Source organism: Anopheles merus, chromosome 2R (assembly GCF_017562075.2).
Source record: "Anopheles merus strain MAF chromosome 2R, AmerM5.1, whole genome shotgun sequence".
NCBI lineage: Eukaryota > Metazoa > Arthropoda > Insecta > Diptera > Culicidae > Anopheles > Anopheles merus.
The window spans coordinates 16,589,588-16,610,845 of NC_054082.1; the positions used below are offsets into that span (position 1 = coordinate 16,589,588).

General features: G+C 50.6%; 1 protein-coding gene across 2 annotated transcripts in view; it reads right to left on the minus strand.

Annotated features, from left to right (window-relative positions):
• Positions 1 to 21,258, minus strand: part of LOC121589151 (nuclear receptor subfamily 2 group F member 1-B) — a 101,889-nt gene that overhangs the window by 70,544 nt on the left and 10,087 nt on the right. For both annotated transcript variants that reach the window (XM_041907830.1, XM_041907829.1), the window contains exon 2: positions 11,558 to 11,707. In XM_041907830.1, coding sequence (XP_041763764.1) covers positions 11,558 to 11,707 — 150 coding nt within the window. The remainder of the gene's footprint in view (positions 1 to 11,557; positions 11,708 to 21,258) is intronic.

Consider the following 21,258-nt stretch of genomic DNA (forward strand, 5'->3'; position numbering starts at 1 on the left):
CGGCTGGGGCGGATTAAGCGATTCGGGCGATTCTTCGGGTTGGCACAAAATGCTTGGGAAAGGATTCTTCCATCCAACTCCCCACCTAACAGCACACGTAGCAATGGACGCTTCTTCTTCTTATTCACGCGTCTGTGAAGCGCAGGATTGTTGTTGCGGGTGTTTGCTGTTACATCTGTTGTCCGGTTTCTGCTGCTTTCGAACGCCGAACGTGGTTCCGGCGAAGGATAAATTGGGCAGCAAGGCGCTGGTACACAAAACATATTTTCTCTCTCTCTCTCCTTGCAATGGACCCGGTTCGGTGCCGGACCCAACGCCTGGGTACGCCGCGATGTGAACGACCCCATTTCGGTGGTGGAATGTGGCGTAACGGATGGAAGCGCAAGCGTTTCATTTGGAGGGAAGCCTTAAATATATTACGCATCTTTGTCTACGGAAAGCGTTTTGACGGGACGCAGGGAGGGGCAGGTCAAGGCGACCTACATTGCCGGCGAACTACCCCATTCTGTCACCTTTCACTCCGGCGGGATGTCTGATCGAAAACAAAAACGCTACAACGGAACGCCGTCTCGTGCATGATGCTCTATCGGGCGCTGTGATTGTCATATCCAATAAATCGCCTCATCATCACCGGGTCTCACCCCAAGGTAAAGGAGAAAAGGGGCTGAAGCGAGGGAGGGAGACGAAAAGGCATCAATCAAAACACTTGCCGCATTGTTTACCGTGGTGGCTGCGATCGCAAAACTACGCTCGTGTTCGTACGCCTCCACGTTACCACGTTAGGTTTTGCTCCAAGCTCATGCCCATGCCCGCGATGGCTGGCGCGGAAAATGCGCCAAGCTGTGCGACTCGAAGGACAGGGGGCCTTCTTCCATCTGCAGCGAGCAACGTTCCAAACGCAGCCCTAGCCATGTCTAAGTCGTCCGGCCGGTCGCTACTCGATCATCGATCTTGTCCGGACAGCAAAGCTCATCCTTCAGGGGGCCCTCACGCGGGCTGAGTGGCACAGTACACGCGCGTGCACCTTTCCCAGCTCGATGCGTTCGGACGTAATCGATTTTCGAGGCTACACAGGCAACAGCCACGATCGCTCCAAAACCGACTCCAAAACGGGGAAACACAACGCATGACAACAGACGAGCAGCAGCGAGGTGAAGAGTTATCTCGCAAGACCCTTACCGCGTGTACCGAAGAGGGTGAACCGGTGAAGATCTCTCGAGCAGCTACAGGGCCCAGCTGGGGTTAGCTTCTGGCAGCAGCAGCCAGCAGCCAGCAGCCAGCAACCCTTACCACTTGAACTTTTTCGAAAAAAAAAACGAGCGAGCGCATAGAATGGGAACCGCGGGTTTAGTGGAGTTGCACTCGATCGCGCCTTACGGCAAGGTGAATACCGACTAATTTACCCATAATTATATATCTGTTACATTTGCTTCTCTCTCTCTCTCTCTCTCTCTCTCTCTCCCTCTCTCTCTCTTGTTGATGGAGCAACGGGTTCTCCCGAGGAGAAGGAGAAGAAAGAAGATGCACTTGGAAACGTTGAATGCAGTCAAACCAAAACCTCTCGGGTGTGGGTGATTGGATACTCTACCGGATTCTTTACTGCCCGTTCTTTTTTGGTCGTTTTAAAGCCAAGGTGGCTGATACGTCAAGAAGGGCCTACACGTCGACCCTACCGGTAAGGTTTCCTTACCACGGGCAAGCGTTCACCTCCATCTCCAGGGGCTTCACTGGGTGCTTCCGTACACCTGGGAAGGCTGAAACCGGTGAGCCCTGTACCCCTACGTTTGCTCGTAAACCGTCAAAACGGAAGAGCATGCTAAATTTCCTACACTGCGCAGGGAGAAGCAAAAATTAAACTTCCCATTTTGCCGCCACGATCGTGATATACTTTTCACATCATCACGTGCGATAAGTTATCTGTCTTGAGGGATGCGAGCGCGCGCGCCAGATACCTTTCCGGGAAGGGGGAAAGATGCGAAAGCAAAAGTGGGCAAAGCACAAAGAGCAAAATAAAAAAAAAAACGACCACTTCACGCAAATATGCTCACTTCTCGAAAGAGAAGGTTCAAGATGATAAAAATCGCTCCACGCACACAACCGATAACCAAACTGTGCAGAAACCAGGCCTGGGAAAACTGACCAAAGCCAGAGCCGAAGCGAACACACATCCATCCCGCCATCCAAGAAGTCATAAATAAAATTGGAACAACCGGCCAACCCCGGCTTGCCGTTGAACTCTTGGCCACAACAGCGCAAGAACGTACACACACACACACACACACACGCAGGCAGGCAAGCCGCATCCAGTACGGTACCGAGGGTGTGGTGATCTTCTTGAAGCGATCCGAAGCCGAAGCGAGTGGTTTTACTGCGCGAGTATGTTACGCTTATCGAACTGGTGGCAAGCGATGTGTACTTCACCCTTCCGAACGGAGCGGATTTTCTCCCGCTGCAACTGATTAATTTATATTACAGCTCCGTTACCGATTAGGCACTACGCTCAACAATGTTGGACGATCGCTGCAAGGGACGTTTAGATAGTGACCCGCGTGTGCGAGATAGAATTTGGTTGTGCAGCATCGTTTTTTTTGTTGTTGCTTCTTCTGTTTTTCACCTGATACGATAAGCGGAGAGAAGATGTTAGTGGAGAGAAAGAAGCACTAGTAGGTGGATTGTAAGACACACACACACACACACACTCACACGACCATCATTATGCTTCTTTGCGTCAGAACACGCGTGTCAGAACAAAAGGCAGCACAGGCAGATGCCGGAGTTTCCGCAGCCTACCAACCGACGTCGTGTTGCTGCTCAGGGCGGCAACGAAAAAGCCGGTCTGTTGTTACTCCATGAAATGTAGCAGCGTTAAAAAAGTGGGCCTTTTGGAGGCTTTTTTTCTCGTTGTTCGTGTATGCTCGGTACATTCAACAACCATTTATTCGCCCATTCTTCTCCTTTTGTTAGCATTAAAACTAACACGTTTTTGTGTATCGTTTTTTTTCCCCCACCCCGTTTGAGGCGCCTACCGCCGTTCCGTGCGCTAAATGATGTTTAAATAGGCTACCCCCGGAGGGCCTTTCTCGGAGTGAGCACAACTCGGAAGCGCTCCAGGAAGAAGGCAACAAATGAAAAAAAAAAACTCTCCCTCAAAACCTAAAGGACCTTTAGCGAAAGGCAAGGTGATGCTGTGTCAACGTGTGTAATGCACTCAGGAAGGGGCGAACACGAGACGCCGAATGCCCAACTAAAAAAAAAAAAGGTGAAGATTAATCACATTAGCTCACAAACAGGCAGCCTCTCCCGAAGTGCGAGGAGAGGGATCATTTAAACAGTGGAGGCCCGGTTGTTTTTTTTTTTGGCTTATAATCGTCACTTTTCTTTAACAAAACACACACGCACAGCCCAAGGTCGATGGTGCGTCCGGTGGATTAACCCGCGTGATGATGAGGTTTACAATGCATTTGGGAAAACGGGACGGAACGCTGGCTGGATATATGTATAGGAGGCAGGCAAGCAGGAAGCGAAATTGTTGCTGAGTCAAGAGCTCCGCTGAAGAGGTGTTAACAACGCGAATGGGGATGTCAAACGGGGTGGCGATTGCCAAAATGCACCAGGAGTGTGTGCGTGTGTATGACGGTAGCAGGGGCAGCACACCATCAACTTCAAATGGCCGCTTGGGGTCAATTGTTGGCTGCTCTTTTTTTTTGTTTGATTTTGGTGCGTGTGTGTGAGAGGTTGTTTTCGGTGCAAATTTGGGCCCCTTGAAAGCTGATTTATGAATTATGGCTTTTTATCCAATTTTCGAAACACTTCACAGCCAGATGAGCCAGCCAGTGTGTGTGTGTGTGTGTGATGTGTGGCACTTATGGTCATTTGGGTGGGACTTTAACACGAATCATCCGTAAATTGTTTTCGTTTTTCGTCATGTTCCTTTTTTAAAAAATGAGCATTCTTACCCCCCTTTGCCCGTTTGCTGGCACTTGTAAATCTAATTTGGATTTGGATGCGGCCAACCCATCTGCCCGTGAAGCTGCCCGGAGTGGAATTTATAGCCATCAGCGCAAAACATGCCATGTCATGCCCGTTCCATAGCATTCCATAGCGCACCGTGCTGCGCGCCGGCACGTGCTGCTTTCCGTCACTGGACCAACGGTTAACAGCGTCGGCGGGCGTTAAGCACAGCCGTCAACCAGGACCGATTAATGCCCGCCCTGCTGGAGAGCGTTTTGCGTGTTGTGCAGCGCCGAACAGCCGCTCCGATACGATTATCGATGGAGGTTTGGTGGTTGGAGGACGATCCTCATCATTCGAACGAAGAGAAAGAGCCACAAACGCAGGTACATAAGTCTTGCCAAGCGAAGGTGTCGATGTATGATTGGCTATTGACTTATCGTGTGTGTGTGTTGCTGCGTTGAGATCATTTGCGCGTGAGCTCTCTCTCTATGAATAAGGATTTAGAGTGCGATGCGTCACCAATCGTTAACCTCATTTAGCCGGGGTAATCGTGCATGATCGGGGCTATTGTTGCACACACACACACACACCCAACACGGAACCCTTGGTTGATCACAACAAAGTTGGCATCGGCCGCGCGCGCGCGCGATATCATCTCTCCAAGCTCGCGCGGGTATCATCACCATCGCAGCAGCGCAGCACGGCGTGTTGTGATTCCGCGCGGCCGATATCATTACGCCATCTTGCACAATTATTCAAATTACGCTCGCGCGCGCATTCCCTTTCCTTTCCGCAAGTTGTGTGTGTGTGTTGTGTGTCAATGATGGTGGTGCTGCTGCTGCTGAAGTTCCGAAGAGCTGTCAAACAGTGAGGTGAAGCGAATGCTCCCTTCCCGGGCTGGCTGTCCATTCCCAAGCACCGTTCGCCCGTGGAACCGGTGGAACGGCTATGGGGAACGGTGTGCGAGCGCGAGCGGAAAAAAGTATCGAATAACCGAATCAGTTTCAGAACCACCGAATGCGACCACAGTCAACAGCACTCACCGTTTGCGCGTCCACTGTGGGCTAATTTTCCTGCCCAATCTTTACCCATACCCTTCACTCCCCCCCCCCCTGCCCCCCCCCGTCATGGTTGTCGAGCGATCCGGAACGGAAATACGTAAACGAAACGAGGAACGCACACGTTTCCATCGGTCACTTTTCCCAGCGCTCGACTTACTCGCCCCGGTAAGCGGATACTCTGTCCCGGTCGCGGAAGACAGACGCGGCCGGGCCGAGCAGTGGTCCCTCGTACCAGGGTGGACGGTCTAGATTTCTGACCTCTGTGCCTAGAGCCCGGACCCAGCCGAAAGGTAGATAATTATCGACCGGCCGTGTTGTAGTGCGGTGTGTTTCGTGTCGTCCAAAAATTGCGCAAGCTGCACAAACCCCCGGGACGAAAAACAAGACATTACCATGCCCGAGAAGCAGCAGTCACACACACACACACAGCACAAAGGGACAAGATAAAAAGGGACGCTCGGTTCGCTGTGTTTTGCCATCAAGAGGTACAAAGACAAACGAGATGTCTTGTTGTTGCTGCTGCTGCTGTTCGTCCTCGAAACTTAAGACACTGGATCGCACGGCGCGGCACACGGGGCGATGGGATTTTTGGACCGTTTTCCCTTTCTGTGGCGGGTACACTCGCGCAAAAACAGAGGACGCGTCCTGCATAATGAGTGTAGGGCAGACAATATTCGCACACAGCCGAGCGTATGGACGGAAATTTCGGCAGAATACGGCGAGCGGAACCGGGTCGATGGCAGCCGCGGGTCAGGGGATGATTTGCATGGATGAGTTTATGGCTGGTCGAAGGATTTTACCATTGCCTAGACACAATCGAGCCCATCATATTGTTGTACCCATTTTGGTTCTAGGATGGTAGAAAATGATGAGCATAATTCAAATGACAGGATCAAGGGAGCTCTGCCCGTTTTGCCTCGTGGCTTTGGGTACGATTGGTACGCATTCCTTAGGTGCAGCTTGTGCGAATTTGTTACGCTACTACTCTGGGAAGATGTCTGATAAGAACTGTCCAAGTGCAACTCGCAACGAGCCTAACAGGGCTCGATTGGTAACGGTTTGCGATACAATGTGGCCGTAAGCGATGTGGCCGTCGGGAAGGTTGGAAGGATGGTTAGAAGTATCATGACGGTGTAAGATTTCGTACGATATCCAAATGATTTCTAAGACATCGGCAAGTCATTCCGGGACAGTACGGACAGCGCGTAATGGGCCAGATTTCCAGATCCAATGCATTATCTGTCTCATTTGTAACTGTTTGTTAAGCGTTCAGGGAGCATTTCAACGGCTTTTTACCGATTTCCGTGACTCCAGCTGGAACGGTAAGGCACCTCCCAAAGTGGTGCCTAATTTGATTAATCGTTCGCCATCACTCTTGGGCCCGGCCCGGTGGTGTCCACCGCGTACCTGATACCGTGGTAAGAAAAACCGATCACCCATCGGCCGGCTGGGTTTTAGCATTTTTGCCTCTTAATTGCACAATTTCCCATGCAAATACCCCCGGCTGCGCTCGGGAAACGGTGGCACGACCCTTTTACCAGGTCGGATCGCGCAGTGTCCTGCACCGGTTGAAGGTGACCTCGAACACGCCGAAGACGGTTGTGTCTCGAGAGCGGGCATCGTGCATCGGGATGCGCTCGAAGGTCAAATTTATGATCACTTATTAGTTTCAGGTGTTGAGAGACAAAAGGGGTTGCAGTGTAAACTGTACGGCGGCCTGAAGGTCTTGAAGAGCCCGAAACGAACGAAAAAGGATACATTGGCTAATGTGGCATTAAGGGACGACTGGTACACAGAGGAGAACGAGCAAGAGAGTAACGGAATGAATCCTTTTTTTCATCTCTTCTCGGTTGCCCCCGAATCCCTTTACGGGCTCAGCGATCGAGAGGTGTTTTCTGCCCGCAGGGCACAGCACATCCCTTTACGCTGGGTCGGATCGTGCTGAAAGCGGACGACCGGTGAGATGCGTGCCAGCGGCAAGTTTACGCTATTTATGACGCTGTTTTGTCATTTAAAAAATGGACATTTTATTTTAATTAAGTTTTTCCAAGCCGTCCGCCGTCCGGGCTTGGAAAAGGATGCCATGGAGCGGATTGGTAACCCTTTTTTTTTTGGTGGTTGGTAGCGTCCTTGCGTTCCTGTATTCTCCTCTTGCTATTGCGCTGCAATGTGTCTTCATCGCCTTGATTATTCCCGATGACCAGTGGTCAAAACAGTTCCGTAATGTGTGCGTGTGTGTGTGTCCCAAGAAGATCCAAAGACAGGGTCCTTTTTGTGCAACAATAGAGCGTTGTTGGAACAAACTCTCACCTGGGAAAATGGATGCGTAACAGAAGGGGTGACTCATGACCGAAGCATCGTCTCAACCGATGCGCTTGATGTTTCGTTCGCTTGCGGTCGAGAAAGTCGAAAGAGCAGCTTCCTCCGGCAAGAGCCCGCGTGCTGCTGGGGTTCCGTTTGTTCGCTTATCAGCTCGGTGCGATCGTTGTCTTGCGCACTATTGTTCCATTATCTAGCTGCCCTGGCGACACAATAGAATGCTTCAGCAAGCGCGACAGAAGGCGCAAACAAACAACAGTTCAAGCATCTCTTCCGCAACAGGATCCGGAATGTCTTTTGGGATTGAAGAATGAAACACATCCGCGGAACAAACACAACGCCACGGTACACGATCTCAGCTGCCCGATAAGCGAACAACGCCGCCGCGCCCAACCTGGTGAAAGGCCGTGTTCTTGGCGCGCCCCTCATATTCTCCTTAGCATCACACACAAAGACACACACACACAACGCACTCAAACTCCTTTCAGCTTTTCACCTGGGCCAGGAGGAGGAACGCACTTTTTTTTCGACGCTCAAAACAACATCATCCAAAAAAACACGACCACAGCAACAGCATCATAATCATCATCATCGTCTTCGTCGCCGTCGTCATCATCCACCCACCCAGTGTGAGTGATTGTTTCTCGCGTTTTTTGTTGTTGTTGTTGTGTTCTTTCAAGAAGGATGGAAAACGATCGAACCGACGGAAGATACGACCGGCGTACGGCATTCGTTCCGCGTGTTGTGCTGCGCGATTCCAAGCGCTCGTTGCGCGAACCGTTTTGCCGGGTTCGTCGCTTACGTTCTTCAGATGGGCGCGACACGCGGCAAGGGGCAAGAAGGGAGAGAGCACGCGAGTAACAGCACGGCGTGTAAGAATGTATGTTTTGAGGCTTGTGTGTATATGCAGCGGCACTCGTGAAGGAGTGTTATTTTATGATTATGTTTTATGTTTCTTCCACACTCCTGCCAATGGCCGGGCCCGTCCCTTGTCCCACGTGGACGTGGTGCGCTGCTCTCGTTCCAGATGCCGAATCCCGATCATCACCGTTCACCTTTATCCGGTGCCCGGGCCATATATTCGGTTCGATTGCATCGCGGCGGGCAAAATCATTCGGCCGACATTCAGCGGCGGCCCCGGGTACGAAACCTCGAAATCCCCTGCGCGTTCTCGCGCAAATTCAGCCTCCCGCCAACAGTTGTTAACAATATAATCATCAATTTGGCGGAGTGGAGCGGAGTGGTTCGGGGTGCCATTACGATACGATCGGCCCTGGTCGCTCCGGCCGGTACGTGGTTGTGAATTCGCGTGAGCGCGCGCGACCGTGTGAAAATGTGCGTTTTGCGTTTTATAATCGATCGTGAGTGCGAACGCGGGCGGCTGTACCGGCTGTACTGTATGTATGTATGTAAGAACTGTTCGATAAACGGTTCATTCGTGTAACGCAACATTGCAACATCGGTTTCCCAGCAAAACGATTTAGGACTTGCTCGGGCTACGGTTGCCGCCCAGGAGCCCAGACACTGTTTGCTTCTCAGACTGGAGAGGAAAGAAGACTTTCACCTTCATCCAGTCATCTGTCAAATTGTGGCCGCTGACCATCGGCCGAAACAAAAACGTCTAAACCCGTAATCTTCACACCCAAATCCCGTTGTTCTCGGTGGTGAACTGTCCTTCAGTCCCCGGGACCCTTTCTCCGTAGCAGCATTCTTCTTTCTCCTGTCTTTTTTTTTGTTCTTCATGTTCTTCATCAAATCCAGGATGGGCTGGAGTGTCGCTATGACGAGATTGCATTGCGAGATGTGCAACCTTGCCCGTGGCTTTTCGCCGCAAGCTAAATTGCAGACAGAGTGCGCCGCTCTGTCCATCTTGCTTGCACTCACACACATATTCACCCGTGACCTCGATGCCGTGATCAGTGAACCCTTTCGGAAGAGGGGGGCACCAGATCCTTGCGTAAATGGTGTGCGGACGCCCTGTGCTTCCGCGCTCAAAAGCCGGAAAGGGGATTACAACATACCGGCACCAGTGGCCGTGTCATCCTTGCTGCGGCCGCTTGACCGAATCTTAATGAATTATAATTTATTCCAACGGTCAGTCCAGGAGTGACCATTTTCTTGACCAGGCTGACCCGGACAGTGGACAGTTCCTTCGTGCGCCGCTCGTTCTTGGCCGGAAAACCCAATCGACCGGACAATAGGTCGGCCAAGGATGTGCAGTGATAGAGAACCGGTTTTCCCTATTTCCTTTGCATTGTCCGAAGGGATGTTGCATGTGTGTGTGTGTGTGTGTGTTTTGGCAATCGTTCTCACAGTGTGCACCCTTTCAGCGGCCGGTCACTGTTTTCTCAGCGGATTAGTGCGGGAACAGAAGAAACGGTCCTTCCTTTTCGGTGTTCCGATCGAAATTCGGACACTGTCCAGTCATTATTGTGATTATTTTTCGTAATATTTTTCCCTTAGGATGGCTGGCCGTTGTCGGTTTTGGGTCTGACGATCGAGACACGGGGAAAGATGGGCGGGCAATAAATCATCGAGCGTAGAGGCTGCAGCTAATGGTGTCGGGGCAAATAATAGTTCAAATATTCCATTACCCCGATACGCTACGAATCGGCTGGCCGGTCAATTCTTAGCCCGTGTAGACGGCCCAGCCCGGGGAGAAGCGTCTTTTGTTTCTAGTTTCAAAACATAAGGCGAGAATAGGTGATGTGTGTGTGTGTGTGGCACGTTAGTAAAATAACCATGAAGCCTTTGTTCCTTACACAAACTCTTTAGGGGGCAGAACCACGCGTAACGGGTACCGGTTGTGTGCTCTGCTGCTGGGTATATTTGTTTTAAGTATTAAAAATCATAACGTTTTCATAAATCATGGTCCTTTCTGTTCCGTTGTCCTTAATAAGGCAAAATTTCCGTTGCTGCGTGCAACATACCAAGGCATGGCATGAATTAGACACGCAATAGTTCGTACGTGTCACGAATCGACCGAACGGCCAAAGATCCTCGAGTTCAATCGAACCACTCGGCACGGCAAGTAGTCCGCGGGATACGGGCTTGATGAGATCTCACCTTCAGGATCTATCGATCGTTCCCATCCGATACGGTTCGCGCGGCGGGTGCGCACCGTCTTGTACTCGCGCAAAACAAGAACCCCATACAATGTCAAGCATGTTGTAAAACATTAGACCATTCTTCACTGCATTGAACGGTAACAATCGCATTGCAGCGGAGCGCTGATAACAGAGGGTCACACGAGAGTGCACTTTCGATGGGAACACAAGATGTCAATTACAGCAACAAAAATCTCACCCGAGTAGGTCGGAGCCAAACCTTTCCCAAGAAGTCGTCACATTTCGGCACATGCGGCGAACAATCGTAGCGCTCCAGGGGAGGCTCCTTTTTACTGTGCCCTGCCACGGCATGACGCCCGTACCGCGGCCCTCGTGAGGTGTTCACGTGGAAACGATATTATTGTTGCCGCCTTTGCCGTGAAGTCAACCATCGGCAATAGGCAACCATAGGCACGGGAGAACAGTCTTGAGAAAAACAGTAATTACTTAACGATACTTGCAAAATCTCCCCCCGGGCACACATAATGTATGCCCGCGGCCAATAACGGAAAGGGTTAAAGCTGAAGGAATTCGGAACTCCTGCGTAGCGCGCGAGTTTGTGAGCCTTAGAAAAGCACAACAATGCTTCGCTGCAGCACCATAATGGCTTGTTTTTTTTTTTTTTTGGGGGAGTTTCCGCCGGCAAAAGACTAATTGAATGAATTCCCAACACAATCCCACATTCGTTGGAGATGGAATTCTGCCCAGGGATGGGGAAAAAATGAAACGCTGATACCACGCGCACACCGGCATGATGCGGCGAAGGCGTGCGACGGTACGGAACTTTAGAATGGCCGGGCGCTGGTGGCGACACCTCCGCTTCACCTACACGGCCCTACACGTTTGACATCGTTTGTCACTTGACGCGGTGTGAATGTGGTGACGGCTTTCTGGGTCGCACAAACCATGGCTTCCCCGGCTTGTTTTGCGAACAGCAGGCTGTGCAAAGTGTGTGCAATGCCATCGAATCTAATTATCGAACAGTACTGTAGCCCATGCAACAACAAGCCCACTACAACACCCCGTGGAAATAGGAATGTTTTGCAGACGGCAACGATTATGTCACACTGTGTAAGGATGAGGCACAAAAAAAAAACAAGTCTGCTGATGACTTACCTTCACGTCGCATTCCCATTTTGAGGCACTTTCGTAGTCGACAGAACTGACACTGATTTCGGTGGTGCTGATCGATGGGGCAATTCCGATTGCCCCGGCAGGAGTAGGTGAGATTCCGCCGTACCGAGCGCTTGAAGAACGATTTGCAGCCTGGAAGAGAGAAACAAAAAAACGAAAGGGGTTAGCACTGCGAAGAAGTGATGCGTTCTCTTAAGGGAACAATATAACATGTAGAAGCGTTGCAAACGAGAGCAAGTGGAATGCGTCCGAACGCGGCTTTAACGACATTGATGCGTGATCTGGACGTGGCCGCCAGTTCAAATGTCGATCGATTACGGGACGGTGCGCCGCGTTCGCTGGGAAAGGGCGGCCTGATCGATGGATGAAGCTATTTAGCTGGCTTTCGCCATCACACGCGAGCAGAGGTTTTCCAGGGCGGATCTTTTTTAGCGCCACCACCACCATCACCTCAACACCCGCCATCGCCTTCTAAAGGGAAAGAGCGCTAACCCTGTAATGCAGGGCGGCGCGAGCGTTTGCCCTTTTTTTCGTGGAAAGATTAATTAGTTTAACCTCTCCCGTGTCGGCGTAATTAGCCTGGACTGGCCGCGGACAGGCCTTATTGCTGTGGTATCAGTGAGCGGCGCAATCTTTGGTGGCGGCGAAAGTTTCCCCGCCGGACGGAGCCCGATAATGACTCGATAGGATTTCAGGTGAAACCAGATGGCCCAGGTTGGGAATATTTTAATCATCCATCAAGCGTGTGGAGTCTGTGTATGTGTGTGTGTGGATTTGGGAGGATACACGGTTTCGGTTGCGAACCACGGCGACCACCTTTTGCGGTCTCCTGCCGTTGAGAATGGGAGCAATTTGTAGCGATTTTTCGGTTTTTTCTGTGAAGAAGTTCTGTGTGCTTCTTTAAGAACGAGGGAGAACTCTACTCCAGCCCTGCTTGGCGGCGCCTGTGAAAGGAAACGTGCACACGCACACCATGGTGTCTATTCTTCGGCGGTAGGCACCAGTGCAGTGGGCCGGGTCCCGATAAACTGTCAAACAATCGGCATCGTTCACCGTGGAACAACGGCTCCCCCACCGGCGGGGTGTGGTGTCAACGGGTGGCCCGCAGTAGGGAGGGACCGTACTGGGTAGGGCAGAAAAAAAGTAACCAAAACTTTTCAAGTAATTAGGAACAATTTCATTCCGGACGGCCTTGCACGCTTTTGCTCCGCTCGAGGGCAAGTTTGCTACTTTTGTGCGTTTGTCGCTTGCCGTACGCAAACGCAATCCCTGCGTGTCGCGCAGGACTGCCTGCTGGCGGGAAACGTGTACCTCCACGGTTAGCAGGGCATTCGCGTACTCTCTCTCTCTCGTTAGGGTTTACGTTTCAATTCTTGTACCATCAACCATCAAACAACGAAATATTGTCACAATTGGTTTGTTACAATCATGGCGCATTCTTTCTGTTTTTTGTGTTGCTGGTTGGACACAGAAGCATGTAAACTTTCCAACAGACGAATTGCATCCCGGGGGTGCATTTGAATGGCCACCGCTACACAATGGCAATGGGTTCCAGTTTCTTCCATTCCAGGCCACAGTCCCGAAACTATTGTGCCGATTGTGTACGCCTAGCACAGCAGAGTGATTGTTGCGTACGTGTCCCCCCAGTGCTGGAGAGCAAAAAGGTAGCCATTTTGAAATCGAGGAAAAAGTTAGCCCTTGTCTAGAGCGTTCTATCCAGCACGACAATGGATGAGCCGTTTTTTTTTCTTGCCTTCATTTGCATACATACTTTGCCTGCACGAGGGCACGATGCACTTTTGTATGATGCACGGTGAGGCAAAGCAAAAGCAAAACAACCATTCTTTCGGCAACGGTGCTATGCTTAGAAGGTTGCGATGGGTTCCGGCAAATCCGGGGCCGTGGGAAAGGGACCCCCATACGGTACCGGTGACCAAAACAAAACAAAAACCCCCCGCTAAAGCCAGGACCGGGACAAGATCGTAAAAATGGTGCAAAGTTACATCTTCGACAGATTGATTTGCGGAGAAGCATAAATTTCCCTTCCGGTGGTCCGGCGTGTTTGGCAGCTCCGTATCTAATTGACACTCGCCTCCGACCGTTGCTGGGTGGAATGGAAAATGGAAAACAGCAACGAACGTCAACACACACACACAGAACACCGCCCAGAAGCAAACATACCGGGTGCACCGAAAGCCAAGACTGGGGAATCTGTTGCCGATTCGGTGCGGTGTTTGCACCAGGATAAAATGGGTGATAAATTGAGCAGTAACAACTCACTACAGTGCGCATAGGAGCACTTTGTCTCCCGATTGATGCGCGGAGCGGGTGTCGTGGCTGGGTGCACTTTCACGCACGGACGGACCCATTTTTGCCAGCATGAATTTCAATTTTCAAACCACAAAATCGGTCCACCGCTGGTAAGGATTAATCGGGAAGGGAAACTCTGCGCCGTGCGGCTTTGAAGTGAAGGCTATAAATCAAAGCCTCAATATTCCTTCTTTTGCATGCCGCGAATGAGGTGATGAGGAAGGCACAGGAGACACAAGTAAAGCAGGGGAGAGGAACAAAACAATAAAGAAAAGCATGACGTTAAGCATAAGCAACACCCGAGCGGTAATGGGATATTAACGGATCTTCGCTTCTCCCACTATTTTACCCCGTTTAACGTAAATTAGCGAACCCGCGTCTACTTCTCCAGTTTTACTTCTCTCAACCGCCGCCACCAGGAGCAGCAATCACGTGGTCAAGGTTCGCGGTGGTCCTGAACAGCCAGATGATGATCTGGATCTCGCTCTCTTACCCGCTGGTCGGTGAAGTGCCCTCCGGGAAGCGCGCAGCAGCAGCAGCAGTTTCGCGCGCTTCCGAATGCTGACGCACGTAGCACGAAGGCGCGCACACACACACACACACACATTCGGGGCTTACCTGTGCCCGAGTTTGTGCCTGCAATCTGCATATAATCATAATAATATGTAATAATGCACCGCGGACACACCACCACCGGGGGCGAGCCGGCCGAAGATTGCTGTATGCCCACACCACGTGCAGTTTTTTCCCGGATCATTCCCCTCGGTAGCAGCCTGCATATGCTGGGAAATCCTTGCGCCCGTGTGTTGGCGGGATGTGAGATTTAAGTTTTCCTTTTCAATTACATCTCGGCTCACAGGTCATTTCATTACCCGTGCTGGTCAGCAGCTTCACCGGAGGTCGCCGGTGAAGATCAAAGCACAACACTACCGAATTTGCCATCGCGCACGCCTCCATTCCATGCCACCGGAGAGCCGTGCAAATGTGTGAGGAAATTTGAAATTTAAATAACTGCGCCGCCTGCCCATGTGGGAGCACACCGGGGACCGGGTTGATTCTCATTATTTATCTCATTACGCTGGCGCTTGGGTAACAAACAACAACAAAACCAAGCTGTGGGTGCTGGGTGAATTGTTTATGCATCTCTTGGGCTGCATTCTGGGATAATTAGAGTGTGCAGCGACTGTGCGAGAACGGCCGCATCAGGTATGCCGCATCAGCCAACACACCGCATAAGGCACCAGCAGCTAATATGTAGTGCAATCTGTGTGTGTGTGTGCGCGATTGGCGGCTCGCGGGGATGAAGATGTGTACGCTTCGTTTGCCATCACCTACGGATGGTCAATGCACCGGTGCATCGGCAGCAGCGATGAGAATTGCTTAATTTAAGATTATCGCTCAATTTGTAACCCATCGGTACCTTTCGGTCGGTGTGTTACGGTGTGTGGTAGGAAATGGGTTGCGGCCGCTTTGCTTGTCCTCAGTCGATCGGTGTGCAATGTGTGCGAGATCGGGTGCGAGACTTGTGAATGCAATCCGTCGGCGGTTTGTGTTTGATGTGCAATTTTTTGTTTAATTTAATTTCCACTGTTTTTGGGTAATTTCTATAAGTTCATGTTTGTTTTGTCCGTCCAATAGGCTGCTTCAAAATTGGAGTTTTAAAATTATTACCTTTTCGCCCATTGCGTTTATCTCTTCCGATGCATTATTATCTGAATAAACTGGCTCCACCGATTCAAATTCATACCTATTCCCTCCTATTTCCTTCATTTCCTTGTAAGTCTCTCTCTCTCTCTCTTTCTCTCTCACACACACATTCTCTGCCTCTCGTTATCATCCATCACGTCGCTAGCGGGCAGCAAAATCGGGATAATTAAATTAAAAAATCCCGATGATACACCTATTTATCTAGATCCCCGGGTTTCGTAAGTGAATCCTCCCATTCCATCGCTTCCACCGAGTTGTGGCCACAAGTTACAGCACAGCACAACCCCGTGTGTGCGTGTGTGTGTGCCCTGTCCTGTCCTGAGGGCAAACCAGTGTGAGGGTGTTGGCGTATCCCATCCGGCACGGTGTTGGCTGGGACTGGGTCGTGCTGCGTCCCCGCCCGAGCGAGGGCGGATTGGATGCATAACGAGATAATTTTGTGGTTCGTTGGAAGATAATTGATTATGAACCCTCCCCGTGGTCCCCCTTTTTCCACCCGTTGGGTATCTTCCTGTTGGTCCGGGTGTTGGCAAAGAATCGTGACAGTTTTTAGAAACATCTGGTGGGGAAGGTGGGAGCTGTACGGAGCAAAGCAAAAAAAAAAAAGGATCTTTCGCAAGAATAGATGGTGTGGTGTGTGTTACTACATCTGTAGCCCTTGCCCTGCGGTGATATGGTGTTGGAATTTGCGTTTAAATCACGCACACTTAGGCACACACACACACACACACACACACACACACACACACACACACACACACACCCACAAGGAGGAGCATATGATGTATGAATACATTATTCATAAACTATGCAAGCAGCTCGGTCACACATTGCGGTTGTAACTAGCCGCGCGCAGTCCCGTGTGGCCCCCGATGGCATTTCAACTCCCCGGATTCGCCTTTGCTCTCCTTCGCTCTCTCTCTTTTTCTCTCGCTGTAACGGCATGAATGAGCCGTCAGGTTTGAAAATTTGGCCAGCGGCCATCGAATCCCAACGCAACCCTACCATCACCATCTCCGTTCGCTTATCGCTCGAGATGATATCAAACAGCCGGCAGCAACAAGGAGCATGGTACAGGAGGGCTTCTTTCTACTGTCGACTGTTGGTGGTGTTGCGCACTATGGCTCGAAGCTTTAACAGGAAATAATTTTGCATAAATTTGCATACACACGCCCGCACACTTACACACGCCTGTATGTTATATTTTTAAATTTCCACCGCATCCGCATCATGTATTGTGGAGATGAAATTAAAACTGTCTATACGCTGCGGCACATCCCCCGGTCGGTCACCGTGTGCTGTACAGTGCAAGGAAAGGTTTAATTCAATTGCATTTGATTAAAAATCAGACACCCGAAAATTGCAACCCCCCCCCCCCCCAAACGAGTGGCGTTGAACTCGATAGCACTGCAAAAATAGGAAATATTTCACACAAACAAAACAAATCGCAACCCACTGCGAACCGCACGAGCCATACGTTACATGTGTACCAACGATCACGTTGACAACCGTTCTAACCGATTTAAAGCCGACATCAATGGTTCGGCGAGAGAGAGAGAGAGAGAGAGAGAGAGAGAGAGAGAGAGAGAGAGAGAGATTTTAAACACATCGATCGCTGTGTCCGATAACCAGGCGATGCAATATGGATGCAACAATTTGTTCCGTTCAGCACCGCAGCGCTGGCTGAAACGACATCCACCTCACTTCCCCAATGAACCGCAATCGTCTCGCAATGCCGTGTCGTTATCTGGTGGTGAAAATTTTCCCATCTTATAATTTTCCACTCATCGCAACTAAGGGCGCACCGAGAGCGAGAAGAACGAGAAAAAACGGGGCAGAAATAAGAACGCAACAAACAAAAAAAAACCCTCCCGAGCCCGTCACCGTCAGCGGACCGATCGATCATGGGCCGCTTATCCGGCCGAAACCGACCGAAAGGAAAGTAAACACGACGATCAGTCCTCAAGTCGCCGCCGCATCGCAGCATCCCCGCCCCAGCTCACCGGTTTGCTGGAGGAGTTTGAAAAGCAATTTCTTTACCGAGCAGCAGCAGCAGCAGCAGCAGCAGTAAATGCAACGGTGCAGTGGGTGAGGAGGAAGCAGCACAGATAAGCGACGCACGGGAAGCGGGGTGCCGAGTCGTGCAGCAGTTAATAAAAAGGGGCATATGAAATAATAAATTATTTTCCGATCGATGCGCCGAGATAAGGGGGCCGCATTGCGGGCGATTGCGCGCGGCCTTTGCGTCGGCAAGATCGAGTATGTGTGTGCGCGATCGGGTCGCGCGCGCGCCCGCACACCACACACACACGGTGCTTGGGGCGCATGAGGTGTAGCACCCCGAGGGAGCAGGCAAGGAGCACACACACACAGAAAAAAGGAAACACATTCTGATTGTGTGCGCCCTTCTTGCAGGGGTGCAGTGATTTCGTTGCTTCGCTTTTCGTCGTTCCGTTTTGGAAGAATCAGCGTTTGGAGCGTTCCGTTTTTTTTCCTTTATTCTTTTGGTGTATGTGTTGTGTGTGCTTCCTTCCTTCCTCCTACTCGTAATCGTTTTCATTAACCCTATTACCGGCGCTAGTACCGGTCCGGGGGGGGGGGGGGGGGAGTACAGGGATTGCTTTAAAACATAATTAAACCGTTATGCGCCTCGGTTTCGCGTGGTTCGCGCTGGTTTGAAAAGGAAGTGCACGCGCCCTGCCTCAACTCACACACCCCTGCCCCAACAAAACCGTGCGACAGTAAAGGCGACCGAACCATGCTTACTCGATCGGATCGAAGATTTACCTCCACGTCCCATCAACCCCCCCTCCCCGTGCGCCATGTGATCCAAAGCTGCATAAAGAATAAGATCACGACTTGCAGGTACTTATGAGTTTATTTCCTACGAAGCACTCTCGTCGCTGCGCTTGCCAGCATCGGTCCGGCACTATCCCAACGAGAAGACGAATTTCGCATCGTACGATACCGAGAATGTACCATCCTTTCTGGGGACGGGTGTGTAAGAAGCTCCTCGCTCTCTCCCTCACACCGTGCTGCTCTCTTTCTACCCCTGCATCGTGTCCGATAGCGGGTCCGGTGTGACTTACCGGGCTATTATCTTCTTTCCCATCCGCGAACGGAGTCCCTCTCCGGGGAAGAACACGGGAAAGCCCCCTGAAGGAAGATGGCCCGCAGCAGCAGCAGCAGCAGCAGCGGCAGCTTCGGCAGCAACAACGGACACGGGCTGGCTGTCCGGCCAGGGCTTTCGAAGTCGCGAAACAGCCAGCCAACGCGAAACGGGCAACAAAATAATATTGAATTAAAATCGATCGCTAGAGACGGAGTGTGTGTGTGTGTGTTTGTACCTGGGTGGGTGGGTCGGTGTACCAGAGCGGTTGAATTAAAATTGGAATCCCGAGACGGAGACGCTTCCCACAGTTCCCAGGCTCTTCGCACGGCACTGGGGAAGGTGTATTGCTGGTGTTTCTGGTTCTGGGTTCACGCTGTACGGTGTTGTTGTTTTTCCACTGTCCAGTGTGCAATTGCCAACATGGCAATAATTATCGAATTACGAAAAAAGGGCGACTTAGTTTGAATGACCTCTGACCTTTCAGCGGACCCAACGGAACGGAGGCCCGCTGGTGTGTACCGGCGCAGGGCTGATTCCGATTTGCAAATTTGCCAACCTTTGGTGCGATGGTTGAAAGGTACATCTCTTGAATCTTTGTTGCATTCAGCCTACATTACACAGACTGTTTGGGTACTATTTAGTTAGAAGATCCCGAGGAGAGCCAGCAAGTAAAACAGTATGGAAGCTCATGTGCAATAAATCATCCTTTTCGCAGCGATTTGAACAACAGTGAGGCACATGGTTCTGTCTATGTTTTGCTTCCACTTTCGTACGAAGAATTGTAAGCTCAGCAACAAACTCCAGACGTTATAGACAGCACCACGAAACGATGTAACAACTTTCGATGAGCTTTTAAAAAAAAGTAAATATTCCCACAGGACGTGCCAATGCTGTTCTAGACCGTCTCTTAAATGCTGGGGAAAGTTTTTCATTAACAAAGTTAAACTATTAAACAAAGAGAAGGCACGTAAATCATTCGCCGGGTAAACAGTGTTGCAAAAAAATAAAAATAAACTGGGATAATATGTAGCAGCCCGTTAATGTGGTTACACCCCGAACCCCCGGGATCGATGATGTCTGCTCAGTAGTGTGTTCAATAACTCTATTTAACTTTCCAATCATGCTGTTTTGTTGTTTTGTTTCATCAGGTTCGTCAGCTTTTCCCCTTCAAATCTCCGCCCCAAACAGCACAACGTGAAAAGGGGTTTAAACTGTCGTCACCGTTGCTAGAAATCCATTCACTCTGTGCCGAAAGGAAACACGAACCATACCCGTTTTTCGAGCCGTTTGGCAGGTAAAACGTTGTTGTTCAAGTGTCATCATCGATGGAATTAACATCACTTGTTGTTTTCTTCTCGTGGCCCAAGGGAAGAGTGGGGATGGGGTTTTTTTTTGTGTTGGGAAACACAAGTGGAGGTACCACAATGTTGTCTCCCATTCCTCTCCGAAATGATGCTACATTCGATTGGGAGATGCTAATCATTGGATCGCATCTTCAACACCATCTGTGTAGAAGAACATCATTTCCGAGTTGGGCAGCGAGAGAGAAGGCAAGAGGTAGACAACGGCCAAGGACCTAGAGTGTTGGTGCCCTCGGGGTTGGAATAGTCGCGCAATAAAGACATCGCTAAAAATAGTGCCACTTGAAGGCGGGCTCGACACAGGCCCGCTGATGACATGATGATGACGATTGAAGATGAAGATGGGTGCCGTGTTTGCTTGTTTGGAAGAAGCACAAACAAAAAGGTAGTCGAGGCAGAGCCAAGCGAGAATCTGAAGCTTTCGTGAAGCAGAGTCGCAGCAGGCGGAAAACTTCAGGCGTGCATCGAGCGATGCTGCTACATATGCTGAGCAGGAATGCAAAGTTCGGTGTGCATTGAACGCGAGCAGCATGGTTTGCGTTAATTAAAACCAATTTAAACATCCCGCGTGCAGCTGCGCTCTCTGTGCAACGAATCCCAGTCTTCGATTCGCTGTTCGAGTAAATGAAGTTCAATAGGCTTAATTTAATATCGTGCGTTGATTCGCGCGCTTGGGACACACTGGGAACGAACCACTACAACTTGAACGTGTCGTGGCAGTTGAATTAGAAATAACACTGCCCCCCCTTCTCTCCCTGTGATTCTAATTATCAACAAAGCAGCGATACAACATCGAGGCATCGCGGAAACACACACACAGACAGTCCATCGTCCCATTAGCGATTGATGATGATGGTAGCTGATTATATTGATCGTTTTCATCATGATCATCATCATCACCATCATCATCAGCAGCGTGATCGTTTTCAGCATCAATAATAATCGGTGCAATCGCCACCAAACGATGCTGGGCGGGTGATTGGGGCGATGTTTTTCATTTTTTTCGTTTTGTTATAAACATTCTCCCCGACTCGCACCGGGCACCGTTTCGAGCCCGTGCCGTGCTGTGTTCATTATTAATAAGCGACGAAAGGCGACTCCAAGCACGGTTTGAAGTGGTTCGCTTTGTGCGAGTGGGTGGCTGCCATTGATCGAAGCGATTGATCGCGGAAACCGACGACGAAAAGCCATAA